General features: G+C 40.3%; 1 protein-coding gene and 1 long non-coding RNA gene across 2 annotated transcripts in view; one reads left to right on the top strand and one right to left on the bottom strand.

The window, feature by feature from the left end:
- Window positions 1-20,330, top strand: part of LOC145356823 (uncharacterized) — a 146,044-nt gene that overhangs the window by 106,252 nt on the left and 19,462 nt on the right. The window lies entirely within an intron of this gene.
- cttnbp2nlb (CTTNBP2 N-terminal like b) overlaps window positions 1-20,330 on the bottom strand; it is an 80,585-nt gene that overhangs the window by 47,525 nt on the left and 12,730 nt on the right. The window contains exon 2 of the mRNA XM_080209727.1: window positions 11,103-11,208. Within this exon, the coding sequence (XP_080065853.1) occupies window positions 11,103-11,201 (99 nt within the window). The 5' untranslated portion in view covers window positions 11,202-11,208. The remainder of the gene's footprint in view (window positions 1-11,102; window positions 11,209-20,330) is intronic.

Here is a 20,330-nt window from a genome sequence, read left to right as displayed (position 1 = left end):
AATGGTCAATCCAAACGAATAACAGTGCAATGTGTCACCTTTAACGTCTTCACCATACAGAATGCAAAGATAACCAGGAAATGAATACTGGAGTCCCAGATTCCTCACATGTTTTGATTTGTTATTATTGTCACATGTACTAGGATACAGTGAAAAGTATTGTTTCTTGCGTGCTATACAGTCAAAGCACACTGGTCACAGAGTACACAGGGGAGAATGAAAGGAATACAGAATGTAGTGTTACACGTTCTTCAGGAACTAATTGCAAACATAGCATGGATATTCATTTGGGAACAAAATCTATCCTATTGGTTCACTATAGCACAGTGAATAACGCATAAAGGAGATGAAGGGGCAGCATGGTGGCACAGTGGTTGGCACTGCTGCCTCACAGCACTAAGCACCTGTGTTCGATTCCTGGCTTGGGACATCTAGTGGAGTGTGCACATTTTCTCTGTGTCCGCGTGGGTTTCCTCTGAGTGCTCCGGCTTCCTCCCACAGTCCAAAGATGTGCAGGTTAAATGGACTGGCCATAATAAACTGTCCCTTAGTGTCAGGGTGACTAGCTACAGTGAAATTACGGAGGTAGGGTCTGGTTGGGATTGTGGTCAGTGCAGACTCAATGGGCCAAATGGCCTCCTGCTGCACTAAAGGATTCTATGAAACGGAAGACACTAAGAAGTGTTCAGTATCTCAACAACAAGAAAGTAAACTTGCAGTGCCGATCACAGGTTTTCTGCATTGATTGTTAATTAGCCAACACCCTGAACAGAAGCAATTGTATGATTCATTAAGCTTAGTTTTAGCAAGAAACCTCTTCCTCTGAAGCAGAAAATTGGAAGCTCCAGAATGGTTAATTTCTAATGCTACATAAATTCTATATAGCACTGAGGATAAATGAGCTTAAAATGAATAGCTTTGTGAATTCCTCAAATGTCAGCAAGCATTTGCTTTTAAAGAAATACAAGATATTTTATAATTAAGTCAACTGTTGCAACGTGATGACTCAACACAAAGCGTTGTCTTATTTGCAAGTGAGGATATCAGCAACAAGACAAATTTACATAACACCTTTAATGTAGAAACAGATGTGTAGGCACTTCAAAGAAGCATAATTAGAAATAAAAGGATGCTGAGCCAAAGGGCAGCCAAAGAATTGGTAAAAATGATGGATTTTGAGAAAGTCAATGCAAGAGGAAAGGGAGGTAGAGGTGGAGAACTTTAAGCAGGGAATTCCAGAGCATGGGGCCTCAGCACTGTCAAATATGATGATGGAGTAACAGGTAGTGAGGGACAGAAGAGCTGAATCTGCGGAAAGGAGACCCGGGAAAAAGGGATGGGCAAGACCATGAAAGAAGGATCTAGATAGGCTAAGCGAGTGGACGAGGACCTGGCAGATGGAATACAATGTTGGCAAGTGTGAGGTTATCCGCTTTGGCAGGAATAATAGTAGGAGGGACTACTATTTAAAGGGCAAAAAGCTGCAGCATGCCACGGTGCAGAGGGACCTGGGTGTCCTTGTGCATGAGTCGCAAAAACCCAGCCTACAGGTGCAGCAGGTGATCAGGAAGGCAAATGGGATGCTGGCCTTCATAGCGAGGGGGATTGAATATAAAAGTAGGGAGGTCTTGCTGCAACTGTACAGGGCACTGGTGAGGCCGCAGCTGGAGTACTGTGTGCAGTTTTGGTCGCTGCACTTGTGCAAGGATATTTTGGCCTTGGAGGGAGTGCAGAGGAGGTTCACTAGGCTGATACCGGAGTTGAGGGGGTTGAACTATGAAGAGAGGCTGAATAGACTGGGCTTGTACTCGTTGGAGTTTAGAAGGATGAGGGGGGAATCTTATTGAGACATATAAGATGATGAATGGGATGGATAGGGTAGAGGTGGAGAGGTTCTTCCCGCTCAGAAAGGACAGCAAGACTAGAGGGCACAGCCTCAAGATAAGGGGGGGGGGCAGTTTTAGAACGGAGTTGAGGAGGAACTTCTTCACTCAAAGGGTGGTAAATCTCTGGAATTCTCTGCCCGTTGAAGTGGTGGAGGCTACCTTGCTAAACATATTCAAGACACGGGTAGGTAGGTTTTTGGTAGGCAAGGGGATTAAGGGTTATGGGGAGAAAGCGGGAAAGTGGAACTGAGCCACTTCAAATCAGCCATGATGTTATTGAATGGCGGGGCAGGATCGAGGGGCTAGATGGCCTACTCCTGCTCCTATTTCTTATGTTATGTTCTTATGAATTCAGCAGGAGGATGAGCATTTTAACATTTGAAATGATGGGTGGGGGAATCAGGCTTTTGGAATTGTACTCAGCCAACAAGACTTGATGTTGAAAAGGAAACAGACAGCTGAGCTTTGGATGAATTGATGTTTATAGGGAGTAGGGGTGGGGGGGGGTATGTTTATGTGGGGGGGGGGGGGGGGGGGGGGGGGGAGTGGATGAGAGGTTGACCAAGACAGCATCTGCAATATTCAAGTCTGGAGGCAATAAAGGTCTGGACGATAATGCAGATAGTCTGATATTGTGGTAGTAAATGATGTCATGGACATGAAAATAGATGGTCTTTGGGTCATGATCTAGCTTTGAATAGAACACTGAAACTTCAAATAATCTGCTTCCGCCTGAGGCAATACCAGGAGAGACTGAATTGATGGCTAGACTATAATGCTTGTGGGAGGGCTAAAGATGACAGCAACTTTGATCTTCTCAGAGGAAATTATGGACGTCAAAACCCAATGTGGACTAGAAAATGCTACATGCGACAAAAGGTTGTGGTCATCTGGTTTGTTTCCTGCAGAGCAAACCTCTCCCAAGACCCAAAACAGTTCATGTTGACAGATAATTATAATAACCTACTGCAGGAATCTAATTTTGACCAAATCTCCAAAAATAGTGAGTTAGCCACCACTTCTAGCTTACAAACACTACAGTGATTGTGGCATAACACAGGAAGGGGACTTATTTTTGCTCTCAACAGAAACAAACTAAAAATCACGCACCTTACAATGTGACTGCACATAAGCTGAACTGCTACAAATTTAAGAGCAAAGATCTGTGCCAAGATTACAAGCTGTGCCACGAACATGACTTTGGGAATTAGAACAGAAATTTGTGTGCAGTGAAAAACCACTGCTTTGCTAACATAACAGAATTTAAACATGTAATTTGTATATGAGTAAAAGAAAACAAGATGCAGCATTACACAGTTAAGTCACCCAATCACAGATTTGTCAAGTGTAGGAGGAGGCCATTCAGCATTGCTCCAAATGAGCGATTCCCTCAGCAGCATTTTCCCCCTCCCTGCCTGTAATTTTGTACATTCTTCCTTTTCAGATAACAGTCTAATTCTCTTTCGAATGTTTTGATTGAACATACCTCCATCGCACTCTCAGGCAGTGCATCCCACTAGCAGAGGCCAGTGCCCTCTCTTTCTCCATCATTTCACAACTGGGACAGTTTCTCCCCATCTCCTCTGCCCAGGTCCTTTATGATTGTTAATACTTCTTTATCAATCTCGTCCCAGCCTTCTTTTCTTCCAGTTTAGAAATTTTTTTTCTCTGTGGTATGTTTAATATAATTAATTTACTTGATTAAAACCAGTACATTTAGCAATAAAAATTGAGATAAAAATGGAACCAAACTGACAGATCTAGGATGTATCTTGTTTCCTGTGCACTTTTGCACTTTGGACTTGCCAAATTGGAATTTGCTATGCTATGCTTACAATCAACACCACTGCATATGCCTCTTATTAAGAGTAGTTTTCATTAACTTCTGTTAGCTACTGGTCTGCTGCCAAATGCGGTTTCAAAATAATCACCATGGAGACGATGTTGTCAAGATGAAGAGGCATTTTAATGTGCATTGGGAAAGACACCCATGCTGCAGCTCACAGCTAGGAATCCATTTGGATTCACTGTTCCTCTACAGTACTGATTCTACACAGAACTTATTTTCAAATTTCATTTCCGTGGTCCTTTGCTTACTATTAATGTTTTTCCCTCCTGCATATTTATTTAATGCCTCTTAAAGATCGTGATCGACATGGGCTTTAATATCTTCTTCTAAAATTTCTTATTCTATGAACCTTTTACCTGAATATTTTCTTCGCTACACCTCAAAACTACACTTCTATTACAGGCGTCTACTCTTGATGCTGCTCAGTGAGAATTACTGGATTTTTTTAAATTAAATAAAAATGACCACAATTCTAGATTTACGTCCCTTTTTTTACTGAATTGACCATTTCGGGATGGTGGTTAGCACTGGTAACTCACAGTGCCAGGGACCTGGATTCGATTCCCAGTTTGGGTCACTCTCTGTGCAGAGTCTGCATGTTCTCCCTACGTCTGCATGGGTTTCCTTCGGGTGCTCCAGTTCCCCCCCACAGTCCGAAAGACATGTAGATTTGATTTAATTTGATTTATTATCGCATGTATTGACGTAGTGAAAAGAATTGATTCTTGCGCGCTATACAGACAATACATTCTGTTCATAGAGAAGGAAATGAGAGAGTGCAGAATGTAGTGTTACAGTTGCAGCTAGGATGTAAAGAAAGAGTTTAAAAGAGTTAGAATCAAGTTTTAGAAGCATAGGCGAAGAATAAAAGATAAATTAGAAGGTATGCTGGGCACAGCTTGCAAGAAGTCGCTTTGCTGTGGCGCTATCTTGGATGCAGTGAGCTGGTGAACAGCATTGGCTGTGCTAAATTTTCCTGAGTGCTAGAGTGTGGTGGCTAAGGAATACTCACAGTAACTTCACTGCAATGTTAATGTAAGCCTGCTTGTGACAATAATAAATAAACATAAAAATCTATCACTTCCCATCGCAAGCCCCTTAAAAATTCTGAGCACTTTGGTTAGCTTCTCCCTTAATTTTTCTTGTTTCAAGTGAAGAGCGCAGTGGTTAGCACTGCTGCTTCACAGCTCCAGGGACCTGGGTCCGATTCCCGGCTTAGATCACTGTCTGTGTGGAGTTTGCACATTCTCCTCGTGTCTGTGTGGGTTTATAAGAACATAAGAACATAAGAAATAGGAGCAGGAGTAGGCCATCTAGCCCTTCGAGCCTGCCCCGCCATTCAATAAGATCATGGCTGATCTGTCGCTGCTTAGTTCCACTTTCCCGCCCTCTCCCCATAACCCTTAATCCCCTCTCTTATCAAAAACCCATCAACCCACAGTCCAAAGATTGCGGGTTAGGTTGATTGGCCATGCTAAAATTGCCCCTTAGTGTCCTGAGATGTGTAGGTTAGAGGGATTAGCTGGTAAAATACGTAGAGATATGGGGGTAGGGCCTGTGTGGGATTGCGGTCGGTGCAGACTCGACAGGCTGAATGGCCTCTTTCTGCACTGTAGTGATCTATTCTTCTATTCTATGAATATGGTTCTTGTACTATTATAACTCTATTCTCTCACCTTTGCTATCACAATGATAAACCTGTTTAATCTTTTCCATGGTTCCAACCTTTTTTTTTAATACATCGGACTGTTCAAAATTGTACAAAGTAATCCTACTAATCAATGTCTCCTGCAGATTCATCATCACCTTTTTTGCATTGTGTCTATGATCCTATGAAACGTGAGGTTTTATGTGACTTTTATAGGCAATAGTTCGGATATAAAAATCTCCATCTGCTACTCACGCATAATTTTAGATTAGTGTATAATTCCACAGTTAGTACTTCATCAGTAAATTATATTTCACATCTTTCCATGCTAACATTTTTATCCATTCACCCATTTTGCACCATTCCTAGGTTTATTGTATCATCTCATTTATCTTTTGCAGAAAATTTGGCAATATGCATTTTATCCTCAAATTGTTACAAGAGATTCCAATAGATCATCATAGCATGCCATTAGCTATACTTATTAATCAAAGAAACTTCCATTTACTTCTACTTTCTTCCTTTCAGTTATCCCGTAAGGCACTATATGAAGGTACGTTGCCGATAAAAGTTACAATATCAACTCTCAGAATCGCACGATGGAACTCTGAATACATATTTCCATGCATTATCAATACTTTTGCCCTTGGCTGTTAAATTTTAAACTCTTGCTACTTTACTAATACAAAAGACAAAACTGAAATCTTGGGACAGACTCAGCAGATCTGAGGCAAGAAATAGGAGTTAACAGACAAGTTTTGCAGGTCCCTACTGGTGCCAGTAAAATTCTTGGGTAGCCTTTCTGCCAACTAGCCAGCTTTGCTGACCAGTCAAAGGTTTTGCCAGGAAGAGATGCCCAAGAATCAACCAAAGCCCTTCGATGACTATTTAAAGTCTGCTTCCTGCACAACTTCAATTTTGAGGCCGGTAGGCGGTCGTCAGGGACAGTACAGAGACCTAGTAGGGAATCAACTGAACAGGAGGGGGTAAACTGCCTGTGGTCCCAGCAATGGCCACCACTACATCACATCTACTGTGCTACTGTGATTACAGGACTGCCAGGCAGTCAGGATGGTCAGCAGCTGAGATGGGACTTATTCTCAAGTGAGGTGCAGGAGTGCTATAGTTACTGTACCCTGCTATAATTTGCAGGAAGCTACTCATGTAGTTTTTGAGAAGCCAGTTATCAAAGACATGACACTGTTTCGCATGCAAATGACAAGTTTCTGCTCCTGAGGCAAAGAAGTACCAGTTTTAGTTTGGAAGAGAATTTCACAGAATTGTTATGGTGGCGAAGACAGATATTTGGTCCTTCGTGCCTGCATCAGCTTTCCAAATGAGCATCATGACTTAGTGTAATTCTCTGCCTTTTCCCTGTACCTTTGCACATCATTTCTATTCTAGTAATCATATAATGCCTCGAGTGCCTCGATTGAACCTGCCTCCACTGCATTTCCAGGTAGTGAACTCTAGACCTGAAACACCCACTGTTTCAAAAGGCTTTATCTCACATCAGATTTGTTTCTTTTGCAAATCACTTAAATCTGTGCCATCTCGTTCTTGATCCTTTTAGGAGCGAAAATAATTTTTATCTGTCCATCCTCAGCATGAAATCTCATATCAAATCTCCTCCGAGCTGATTTCTCTCCAAAGGAGAAAAGTCTCAACTTCACCAATCTGTCTTCATAACTGAAGTTTCTCATTCCTGGAATTTCTCATTCCTGGAACCACTCGTATAAACCTCTTCTGCACTCTCTCCAGTACATTCCTGCTAAAGTGTGGCGTCCAAAACTGTGCACAATACTCCAGCTGAAGTCTAACTAGCTACAAATTCAGCACAACCTCCCTGTCTTATACTCTATGTCACTAGTAATGAAGCCTAGGATATTGCATGCTTTAGTGATTGCTCTCTCCATCATATCCTGTCACCTTTAATAATTTATGGACATTCGCATCCAGGTCCCCCTGTTCCACTTTATTTTAAAAAATCATTCATGGGGTGTAGGTGTTACTTGCTGGGCCAGCATTTATTGTCTTTCTATAATTGCCCTCAAGAAGGTGGTGATGAGCTGTGTTCTTGAATTGCTGCAATCCTCGCAATGTTGGTACATCCACAGTGCTGTTAGGGAGGGACTTCCAGGATTTTGATCCAGTGAGAGTGAAGGAACAGCGATATATTTCCAAATCAGGATGGTGCATGGTTTAAAGGGGAATTTCCAATTGGTGTTTCATGCATCTGCTGGTTGCCCTTGTCTTTCTAGAAGGTAGTGTCGTGGATTGGAAGGTGCTGTCTAAGGAGGCTGAGTGAGTTTCTGAAGTGCACCTTGTGTGTCAGTAGTGGAGGGAATTAATGTCTGTGGATGGGGTGCCAATCAAGGGCTGCTTTGTCCTGAATGGTGCCAAGCTTCTTTACTGATGCTGGAGCTGCACTCGTCCAATCAAACGGAGAGCATTCAATCACACTGCTGACTTGTGCCTTGGTGAATAGGCTTTGGGTAATCAGGAGACAAATTATTCACCTCAGGATATCTAGTCTTTGAACTGCTCTTGTAGCCACAGTATTTAAACCGCAGTCCAGTTCAGTTTCTGGTCAATTGTAACCCCCAGGACGTTGACAGTAGAAGGCCCAGTGATGATAATAGTACTGAATGTCACAGCGGTGGTCGTTACCTAGACTTACATGGTGCAAATGTTACTTGCTACTTGTCAGCCTAAACCTGGATATTGTCCACGTCTTGATGCATTTCAACATGGATTGCTTTAGTATATGAGGAGTCACGAATGGTGTTGAACATGCAATCATCAGTGAACATCCCCACTTCTGATCTTGTGAAGGAAGGAAGGTTTTTAAAGCAGCTGATGATGGTTGAGCCAAAACACTACCCTGGGGAACTCCTGCAGTGATTTCCAGGAGCTGAAATGACTGACCTCCAAAACTATAACCATCTTCCGTCGTCCTAGGTATGACTCCAGCCTGCACGTCCTTGAGTTGTACCCCTTATTTGATATTATTTCTCCATGTGCTTCCTGCCAGAATGGGTCTTCTCACATTTCTCCATATCAAACTTCTTCAGCCGCCTATCTTCCCACTAACTAACTTGTCTATGTCCCTTTGAAGTTCTACACTGTCCTCTTCACAATTTACAATGCTTCCAAATTTGTATTATTGGCAAACTTCGAAATTGTCCCCACGCACCAATTAATAATAAGTGGGGAAAAAAGCACGGAACCTGAGTGTGAATAAAAAAGATGTTTCATTTAGTTATATGGTCTACTTTTTCTCTGACACCCTGTGCTTCTATAAAACCACAATCCCTCATGCTATCTTAAATAATGTCTGCAACTATAGCTGCATCAAAATTTATAAGAACTACTACTAATCGAGCCTCAATAAAAGGGCAACTACTAGGAGAAAAAAACTCTCAAAACTAGACATCAAATTAGCACTAGTGTTCCAGTTCAGTAGAATTTGGTAAAAAGACAGCCAGAATAGGATAACTCCTTTGAAAACCAATAAATATGAAATTCTATTGCATACATATGGCACTACACACACACAAAACATCTTCACCTTTAAAAATTACATAAAATCTAAATAAACTATAATTAGCATCTAAGTTTCTATTAAAGTATTTATTGTTTCACTAGCAGACCCATGACTTTGCTGCTGAATGCTGATCTTGCAGTAATGGTTCTGCAAACCTAACTCTTAGACTTAATTAGACAACTCTCCCGAGAAAATGACACATCATCACTGAAGGCAAAGACCAAAATCTCCAAGAACTTATTTTGCGGTTACTTTGCACTAGTTGCTGGTTCAAAACTGGATGTTTCATGGATTTGTTCTCAAAGCACGTGAAAACTCCAGCCTTCAGTTCATGAACAAAACTGAAGTACCCGCAGCAGACTGATGCAGGAAAGCCCTACCTCAAATCCAAACTTTCAGTCCATGACCAGAACCTGTCAGCAGTGGATGGATTCACTTATATTGACAGCATGGTCTCTCAAGATGTTTATGTTGATGACAAGACACATGTAAGAATTGCCAAAGCAAGTGTAACCTTTGGCAGACTTCAAATATAAGTCTGAGAACAAAGTCTGCCGCCCAAACAGAAAATCAAAAGTAAAGTATATTTATTAGTCACAAGTAAGGCTTACATTAACACTGCAATGAAGTTACTGTGAAATTCCCCTAGTAAAATGGGTAAAAGTCTGGAGCGAATTCTTCTCACTCTGCTCTACGCATATATGACTTGGATTATGTACCAGCTTCATGCCAAGAAGTTCAAACACTTTCACTTAATCTTCTGAAGATCAGCTGGTGAGACAAAATACCAGGCATTGAGGTGCTCATCTGAGTTGGCATGCAAAGCATCCACATCATATTGAGACAGTGGCAACTGAATTGGGCTGGTCACATAGCCAAATTGCCTGGTACTCACTTACCAAAGTCAATCTTCAATAGGAAGCTTGAATCCAGTGGTCAAAGAAAGTACTACAAGGACATTCTGAAGGCTTCACTTTGGAGTTTTGGTATTAACTTTAGAGTCCTGGAAAAACCTCAACCTGGATTGTTGCCCTGGCGCAACCAAATAAAACGATTGTGCCATCTCCTTTGAAGGTAAGCTCATATCAGAGAAAATATCAAGGAGAAGAAACTCCAAGTGAACAATTTGTTCAAATGTCAAATCACATGTGGTACCTTACCCTATTTGCAGCAGAACCTTCTGGGAACAGGTTAACCTTATCAGTCACCTATATGCCCACCGGGATCATGCCAAACATTGCAAATTATGAACATGGTCACTTTCACCTCAACCTATGAAAACATCACCTGTAATTAATTCAGATACCCACCAGTGAAGCATTGCCTGCAGCACAGTTGATCACAGACTGCAATCTTTTGTATGGTAAGCGAGTCTGGAATGAGCCATGGACTTCATAATGGCAACACATCAAATACAGCACAGCAGGTTTTAGTACCAGTTATCATCCCCACCCTGAAGATTTACCTTCAATCACAACTGCCTGGATTACTTACAAAACATTTTACATTCTGCATCACTAAAAGGCTGGAAAACAAACATCATTCCCAACGTAGCAGTAGCTCTCTGAAATGTAAAGATTTTTCTGTAATCAATTAACAGCAAGTTTTATTATAGCAATGTGTACCTCATTAGGTGAGCTCATAATTCCTCTAGATTGCCACATAATAAATATTAAAAATAGAATTTCCTATTTGCCTCAGTCGTTTCCTTAATGTTGCATTGAACAAGGAAATCCGCTGGGAGCAGACACTTCCTTGCAGTGTCATCCTGAAATAGGATAATGGAAATACAGTTTTTTTTTCATGGCTTCATAGCAGATTAGATTAGCAGACCACCCCGCTGTACTCCTGACCAGCGAGCACCAGTAGGTTGTCAGATCCGGGATAGGGAAATAACAGGCACATTTAAGGTAAGTCGCTTGATTGTAAGTTTGTGGCTCTTGACAAAAAAGTTAATTATTTTAACAATACACAAAATCATCCCCAGGACAACTCCACATAACATTGAAGAAAGGGATTACAGTACACATACATTTAGGATTGAATGTCAATTAAGATGTATAAATTTACCTTGCAACGAGCTGAAATATCTAAGTTTTATGGGTGAAGAAAAATAAAATCTGAGGTACCAACTTATCTTGGAAAAGTGAAAGTAAAATCTGTGCCACTTACTTGTAATGCTTCAATCACTACATCCCTTGCTTCAAGTTCTCCTTCAAGCACACTGAAGAACATCAGCAATTCTGGCTTGCTGAGATTTTCCAGATTCATTTTCGCTCTGAAAAGTAAAAGATACACCAACTGACTATGGTGGTTAACTCAATTCTCACCTCCCCCCAATCCTTTCAGTTTTACTTGATGAATGGTTTAATAAGCAGTGCAGAGTGTTACAAGGAGCATGAAGGTGGGCCAATAGCTTGATGGATCTTTTCAAGAAAACAATTTCTTTCAAGCTCAGAACCTTGCCTCTAAAGCCACATTTTTCGGTTCAAGTGTTTGTTCAATATTCTCCATTACGGTCCTCCCATTTAGATCATACACAGAGATTACAAACCATCCAGAATGGCAGGATTTTTGTCTTCACCTAACCTGTTGTTACCTGTTGAAAAGATCGACACTAAAATATTCGTCTTTACCTGGCCTTTCCTGCTTCTGCAATCTCCTTCATCTGCTCCAATGACACTGACTTACTTTTTATTCCCTGCCCAAAGATGACACACTCCTTTAGCTATCAAGATTCTTGCATTTTGTTCATCAAAACTCTTCTTATTTACAAAAACTTCTAAAAGGTGGCTGGCAATTCTGCTCTTTGCACAAGCATTGACAAAATGCTCTTTAATTAAATCAGAGCTTTCTGTCCATGGTTTATTTTCCCTTTCTTTCTTTCACAGGATTTGAAATTAATATTAAATCCTTCCTATTCTGGAAGTTTCACATTAATTCAAGTCGGAATATTTAGGTCCGGAATCAAGCCAGTTCCAGGAGGGTAAATTCATGGAAAGTCTTTAGCTTCAGCCTTGATGATACAATGCTAGATGTCAGAAATTTACTAATTAAGAAATGTTTGAATTGTAATGGATTTAAATCAGCTAAGCAAATCCTGGAATTAAGTGAAATCTACTGAAATAAATTTCTGCTACTATTTAGCTTATTACTAAATAGTCTTGAATCACCAATTTTAATTTAAGTTGATTCTGATAGTAATTTTTCTTCTGCTGTTCAGAGAAAGGTCAAATCTGATGGTGTTTTCAGTTAGCAAATTGCAGTAACAAAATAAATTTGTGTAATGCTATGTTGGCAGACACTGCATGTATTCGGTTAAACTGGAACTTAGAGAACAAGGGCTCACTTAAGAGGATTGGTCCTTTGTGCTACACAGAAGAGCAAAATATGATACAGCACAAAAACTGTTAACAATCCAGTTTTAAGATTTCTAGACTTTGGAATAGCACTCAGTTGTGCTTCCTGGCAAACAACCACTTATATAAGCATTGGGCCAATGCTAATCCTGGTTCTTCAACAAACTTCAAAAGCTCAGTAGCAGTCAGCAGTTATGGTGTGATTTCTGTGATGAATTTCTAAAAGCTAACTTTGATCTGAAGACAAACATTTAATTTTGTGAAAAGAACATAATTAGCATTTTACCTTTAAAAAAAGTTGATGGTAGATCATAGGCTTTGCAGCCCCAGTGCCTGATTTAACTTTCTTGCTGGATGGGGCCCCACCTTTAGCTTTACTTCATCAGCCTGTAGTTTCAATGCTGGTTAACTAACAATTTGTATTGATAAGTAACTAATTAAATCCAGTATTAAAACCTGGAAAGCAAGTAAGCATACCTCCTCCAACACGTTAGCGCTCTGAAGCACTTTTACCGAGTGATGTACAAGCTTATCATAGAATCCCTACAGTGAAGAAGGAGGCCATTCAGCCCATTAGCCTGCACCAATAATCCCACCCAGGCCCTATATCCATAATCCCATATATTCACACTGCTAATCCCCTTGACACGAAGGGGCAATTTAACATGATCAATCAACCTAACATGGAAGAAAACCCACAGAGACATGGGAAGAATGTGCAAAATCCACAGACCGAGCCCTAAGGTTAGAATTGAACCTGGATCCCTGGCGCTGTGAGCCATGATGTAGAGATGCTAGTGTTGGACTGGGGTAAACACAGTAAGAAGTCTCACAACACCAGATTAAAGTCCAACAGGTTTATTTGGTAGCAAAATCCACTAGCTTTCGGAGCACTGCTCCTTCGTTAGTAAGTCCACCATGCCACCCTAGTCAGTATTGGGAGCTTATGTGATCTTGGCCCAATATCCTTTTTTAATTTATTCTTGGGGTGCAGGCATTGCCACTATGTATTACATATTCCTATTTGTTCAAGTGTCGTGGCAAGCTGTCTCATTGAACAGGTAGAGTCCAAGTGAAGTTACTTCGATGTTGCCAAGAGGTAGAGAGCGATTTTAACCTAACGGTGATGAAGGAACATCAATACATTTCCAAGTAAGGATGGTTTATCACTTGGAGTGGTGCCTGCAGTTATTACTTCTCTGATTTGTATGATTCATTATAAAATTTGCATTATCAACTGAGCTACCATGTGGGAATACTGGGAATGACAGCCTAATCTTTTGAGGCTATTATGAAAGTGGGATAAGAGTGTGAGAGATAGACATGATGATGGACTTCCACAGAAACACATAAAATATCAAGTACACATTGTGCCTTGCAATTGGACAGGAGAGGTAAAAGTCATAAAAATAAACAGCACCTGCACAAAAACCGCCATTAAGTTATTCTTCTCAAAATACCAAACAGAAGAAGGGCTGAGAAAGAGAGATACACACAACAGAGGTGCAATTTATATAACAGATCATAATTGAAATTTACAATATATACTTGATTTTTGAAACATATCTGCACAAAATTTTAAAAGATTATGTCTGCTAGCTTTGCCATGGTAGTACTGAGCATTCCTATTAACTACTGAAATGCTTCAACAACACCCAGAAAGGTTCATTTATTTGCGCTAACATCTAAAACTAGTTAGGCACGATTGAACATTGCATTTAATCACTGGTTCTTTACAGGAGCAAGCTTTCAGCATTAGCTCTTTGATGAAAAGCTATCCAAGTTTACACTCGGGGAGTTTGTATTCTAGTCATCAGTAATGTAGTGTCCTGAATTATTTCATTTCACTCCTGGAAAGCAGAGGTCTATTTATTTCAAACTTAAATAGTTTTTTTCCCAATAACCAAACTTTCTGAGATAGACAATAGCAAGTGAATCATTTTTGCACACACCTGAAGCAAATAAATAATGTTTGTAATTGCAATGTCATTTAGCAATCACTAACTCTTCCAGGCTGCTGGAATATGATAAGCCACTTTTTCCCCCTGAAAAGATTTATTCTTAGTTCAGAAGTATAGTTCCTAATGAATAAAATTTCCTTGTAAACCCGGTAGCTTGAGTTTTTGAATTGTGTTAATATGTAGAGAAGATACAGTATCTGTTCGATTAGCGAGTTGGGTCTGAATCGGATTTTCTTATTGTATGGTCTGGTAATAAATGGGCTTTGTGTCTCTTTATATTCCCTGGACAATAATATTTTGTGAGGTGTAAAAATGTACAAAGTCCATTTATTACCTGACCATATAATAAGAAAATCAGATATAAACTGAACTTACTAATTGAGCAGACAATCTAACTTCTCTACATATTAACACAACTTAAAAACTCAAGCTACCCTTCTCTACATATCGACACAAATAAAAACTTGAAAAACAAGTTTATAATTGTGCAAGATCATTGCGTTGTCAGACTAGTGCTTTGCAAAGAGTGTGGAATTAAATCAAGATGGGACATTTGCAGTTGAACATGGAGGAACTGTGATTTAAAATAATATTTCCAGTCATATTCATTCACTTTGCTTACTCCAAGTTATTATGGTATAATTAAAAAAAAATTGAGTCCTTCTTCAATCCAGTTTGGATTACTCTGCCCAAATTCACCAGGCAAACAAAACCATTCAGCTATCATGATGTTGAAAGAACATACATACCTTTCCAGCAAAATTCATCATCCAAAAAGCTTGATTCACAAAGGTCTCTCTATTAGTTGTCCCCTTGTTTTAGTTAAAACACGAGGGCTAAAAATCTGGTCATACCAGTTATTGGCCATGGGGACTGTCATCGCTCTGTGCTCACTCCACATAGCACAACAGCATGCAAACTTCAGACTGCATGCTCATTTCCTTCAGTGCAGCATGAAGTGCGGGCATGAAGATAGGGTGCCCCCCCGTAAAAAGGAAGTACATTCTAGCTAAATCGGGTGGTCGGGAAAGAGTTTCTGGGAAATGAAAAAGTGTAGCAATGAAGAATCTGGCAGAATGGCATCAACCGTAGTCTAGGAGGTGGAAAGGAAGAGAGAGGCCATGTTTCCTTTAGGGTACACATTGCAAAAGCAATGGCCATTGAGGTTAATTTGAGCAGTATGACCTGACGGGCCTGACTGCAATGCTGCAAAAGATTTAAAGGCCTCATTAAAGTGATCAGATTCACTGAATGGATCTTCAAAAGCCACCTCTTATCCCTCCCAGCATACCAGCAAACTTGCTCAGCGCACCAAACTCCCATCATGTCCCGATTCATGCCCAATATGCTCTACCTCAACCTTGCACGCTACTCAATGCTGCAAGTCTCATGAAGTAGAGATGCTGGCATTGGACTGGGGTGAACACAGTAAGAAGTCTCACAACGCCAGTTTAAAGTCCACTCACCTGACAAAGGGACAAAGCCCCAAAAGCTAGTGGCATTTGCTACCAAATAAACCTGTTGGACTTTAACCTGGTGTTGTGAGACTTCTTACGGTGCAAGTCTCATACCCTTGGAAAAGAAATTCGAAATCATCTCAACCCAAGTCCTATGGTAATACCTTTATATAGCACTACTGGTAGGCTCTAGGGCCCCAGAATCAGACTCTGAAGCATTTGCTAAGTTCAAAGGTGCTACAAATGGCAGTCGATGCACTTCCAAAGTAGTCTATATGGCACACTGTGATTTTGAAGGGTGTGCTAATGCAGGGGTAGCCATCCTGTGTTGGAACCATACAGAATAGGAAGATCATAACATCACTCAGTGCCTTACCTGGATTTGGCACCAAATCTGTTATTTTCAACATCTCCCAGTTTCTGACAAACATTCTCAGTGAAACACTGAGGATGATGCCTTTTGAAGGTGTAATGACTGATCTTGACCACATTTATGAGGTCCTCAAATCTTTTGCTGCACTACGTTCAAGTCTTTCAGAAGGGAATGAAGAAGTAACCTGAAGTTTGCATGCTGCCTGCATCTCTTTGGAAAGAATAGTGTAACACCTTCTCTTTTTAGCATCTTTAGACTTGGAAAATTCTTTACAGCTCAATTTTGCAACCCTAAAATCCCAAGACAGCGTGCTAGCATTAATGTAGACTGTGCTCTGCAAGAATAGAAATGTTTACAACTTAATAAAATGTTACATGTTCCCTGCATCACTACATCTGAAAATTTATTCAAGCTCAATAGTTGAGAATGACGGAACAGATTTAAAATAATTGTCAGAAGAAGCAATTCATGCAATGAGTGATTAAGATCTGTACTGTGCTGCTCCGAGTCTTTGATGGATGTCAGTAAATGTGTACCTGCATCATTCACTTTCATCTTAGTACAATAGGGTTTTAGTTCCGTGATTAGCAGGAATCTGTTGCTCAAGTGCAGAAATTTGTGGTGCAAGTAAACTGCTGGTGAAACTGGACCTTAGAAATGATAAAAATACCTGTTTAATTGTTAGGTTTCAGAGGTAACACTGTGTCATGATTCCATGAATAGAACAGTAACTTACAACTTGATCCTCCACATTGATATTCCAAACCCAGTCATGAGAAAAGAATGGGGAGATAATAAAACAAAAATTTGGGTAAGGGATTTATGCAACTTTAAATTTTTCACAAAATGCATGCCAAGCAAAGGGTTTACAACGGAACATCTTATAGAGATATCTTGTTAACCTTCTTCCCTTATAAGAGGGGATATCCAAATTTGTTCTTGGAGGCAGTTCTCAACACAACTTGAAAAAAAACAAAGCATAATAAATTTCTGGTTTGCATTAATTCTATAAATATACTCAATTTCCTGTAATTCTGCTTACAGGCTGTCTAGCACCTTGTAGCAAGGTTTTGGATGGGCAGGTGCCAGCCATGGCTCATTGGTAGTACTGTTGCTCAAGTCCAAAGGTCACATATTTATGTCCTGCTCCAGAAACAAAAGAAACATTATCTCGACTGATACTCAAGTATAGAACTAAGGGAATGAAGATTTTCAGACAGTTTATTTGATGATTTAAGTTGTTTTTAGGTGTCCAGATCAACAATCTGTTTTGGTCCCCCCATGTAGACACTATTGTTAAGAAAGCCCACCAATGCCTCTACTTTCTCAAAAAACTAAGGAAATTTGGCATGTCAACTATAACTCTCACCAACTTTTACAGATGCACCAGAAAGCATTCTTTTTGGTTGTATCACAGCTTCAGTTGGTTCCTGCTCTGCCCAAGACTGCAAGGGACTACAAAAGATCGTGAATGTAGCCCAATCCATCACGCAAACCAGCGTCTCATCCATTGGCTCTGTCTATACTTCCTGCTGCCCTGGCAAAGCAGCCAGCATAATTAAGGGCTCTACACATCCTGGACATTCTCTCTTCCACCTTCTTCCGTCGGGAAAAAGACACAAAACTCTAAGGTCACGTACCAACCGACTCAAGAACAGCTTCTTCCCTGCTGCTGTCACACCTTTGATTGGACTTACCCTGCATTAAATTGATCTTTCTCTACAACCTAGCTATGACAGTAACACTACATTCTGCACTCTCTCATTTCCTTCTCTATGAACTGTATGCTTTGTCTATATAGCACGCAAGAAACAATAATTCTCGTTGATACTAATACATGTGCCAATAATAAATCAAATCAAAATCAAAGCTGTAAAAACAGTTTGGATTTTTTTTTCTCCGCTGCATCTCGATTTAATATTTATAGATATTGATAGATGCAGGAAGGATGTTTCAGATGGTGAGGCTTCCAGACCAGGGATCATAGTCCAAAGATACGGGGTAAACCTTTTAGGGCTGAGATGAGGAGAAATTTCTTCACTCAAGAGTTGTAAGCCTGTGGAATTCACTACCAGACAAAGCAGTTGAGGTCCAAACATTTTAAAACATAGAAAAACTACAGCACAAACAGGTCCTTCGGCCCACAAGTTGCGCTGATCATATCGCTACCTACTAGGCTTACCTACAACTCTCAATCCTATTAAGTCCCAATGTACTCATCGAGAAGTCTCTTAAAAGACCCTATCAAATTTGCCTCCATCACCACTGACAGACACAGGGATAGATAGATTTTAGGTGGGATTTTCTGGCCGTGCTTGTCCCAAGACTGGAAAATCCTGCCCAAGGTCTGCGGACCTTTGCATGATTCTTGTCCTGCCCACTATGATTCCTGTGGCGGGCAGAATGGGAAAATTCCACCCTGTTTTCAAGGAGTTAGCTATATTTCTTGGGACGAAGGGGCTCAAATGATTATGGGGAGGGGAAGGTAAGATCAGGTACTGAGTTTAATGATCAGCCATGATATAGTGAATAGCCAAATATGTTCAAAGGGCCAAATGGTCTACTCAACTCCTGTTTCCTGCTTCTACTTTTCATGTTTCCTGCTCCTATTTCCAATGGCTCTATGTTCACCTAGAGCTTGAATGTCACAGCTCACATAACATAGATTGTTGCAATGTACTACAGGTACATTGCAGCTCTTTACAGGAGATGAAAAATTAATTATAATGATAGGTACCTTATATGTAGACTGTGTCATCAGTTATACCGTTCCAACTTAACTGAAGGAGCAAACATCTGGGAACTGCACATAATTGAAGCTCAAGCCTCCATGGAGCAAACTACTTGGAAACATTTCTAACACACAGTGGTGTTGTGGATAAATTTAGTGGTTTTTCAAAATTATGTAATTTTTAAAATTACATTATGGAACAAATCCAAGTCTTACTTGCAAAACAAACAGGGAAATTCTGGAGTAATACACTGGATAGTTTTGTAATATTTACCGATCAACCATTTAAACGGTTGACTTCTATTTTCCTTGCTGGTCTAAAGAATATGTTAAGGTATGGACCAGAAACCCCAAAATACGTTATGAAGCATGACCATGCCCCAACAATTTTTCTATTTTGCTATCAGTGTGAGGTTAAGTGTTTCACACCAAGTGTGATTTCACTGACACCCTGAAGTGTCTCTTATCAAAATAAACTTCACTTAACAATGCAGTTTAACTATAACAAAAAAAAAGCTTAACATTTGAATATTTAAACATGACAAGATACAATTCTTAACTGCTAATCTATCTCTATTAATCCCAATTCAAGCACTATTCCTCTTATAGGCTTAAACACATCTTCAAGATCAGTTAACACCACACAGACTTACGTGCTTGTACTTGGGCTGCCTTGAGCCTCTGTAACACCTCTGGAAAGAGAGCTATAGAGGGAGACCTATTACTCCTAGTAGGCCCTGAACAGCAGCCGAGAGAGAAAGAGACAAAGTATGAGTGAGGGAGAGATAACCCAACAGTAACTGCCTGCTTTTTCCTGTAAGATTAGCTCCTTCCCTGAAGCACGTCGATCAACCTAATTAAAACCCTACTCTGAAACCCCAGCACAAAACCCAAATAAACAAAAATGCATTAACTCAGATTAACACACACGCACATCCCTAGCTAAAATCAATCATTAGTCTGCATTCTCAGCACAAGCTGCATGCCAGACAAATTGGCACTATGTAAAACAGAACTGAATTTTAAACATACTCCTTATAGGAAATATATTTATATCATGTTTCTTAATGTCATAGCATCATCACAAGTAGTTGGTTCAAATATTCCATTAAATCGTTGTGAATCAACCAACATATTTAAGCAATTGTGAGACATTAAATTTCTTTGGCCCTTAAGATGTGCGCCACAACTATCTCTTGGCAATCAATTGTGTCAAGAATGCTTCTTTCTTGCAGATGGCTGGGTGGAAGTGAAATGTCAGTGTTGGCTGTGCATACGTAGATGGCTTGCAAGCACTTTGAGCCCTACAAGCTCTCCCACTGCGAGGACACTGATTGCTCGTAGAGTTGTTGACGGATTGCTACCTCAAGTAGCTGCCCTCTTTTCCGTCTCACTCATCAATCCCCTGCAGTGATTAGTCTTGTTGATTAGAAGCAAATGACACAATGTTTGACGAATCAGCAGTTTGGTCACAATTGGCATCTGCTTCCCATGTGTTCATGTTAATAGGCCAGACTTT

The sequence above is a fragment of the Carcharhinus amblyrhynchos genome, chromosome 22 (genome assembly GCF_965287045.1).
Source record: "Carcharhinus amblyrhynchos chromosome 22, sCarAmb.v2.hapA, whole genome shotgun sequence".
NCBI lineage: Eukaryota > Metazoa > Chordata > Chondrichthyes > Carcharhiniformes > Carcharhinidae > Carcharhinus > Carcharhinus amblyrhynchos.
Note: the sequence above shows the minus strand (reverse complement) of the source record. Positions and strands in the feature narration are given on the sequence as shown.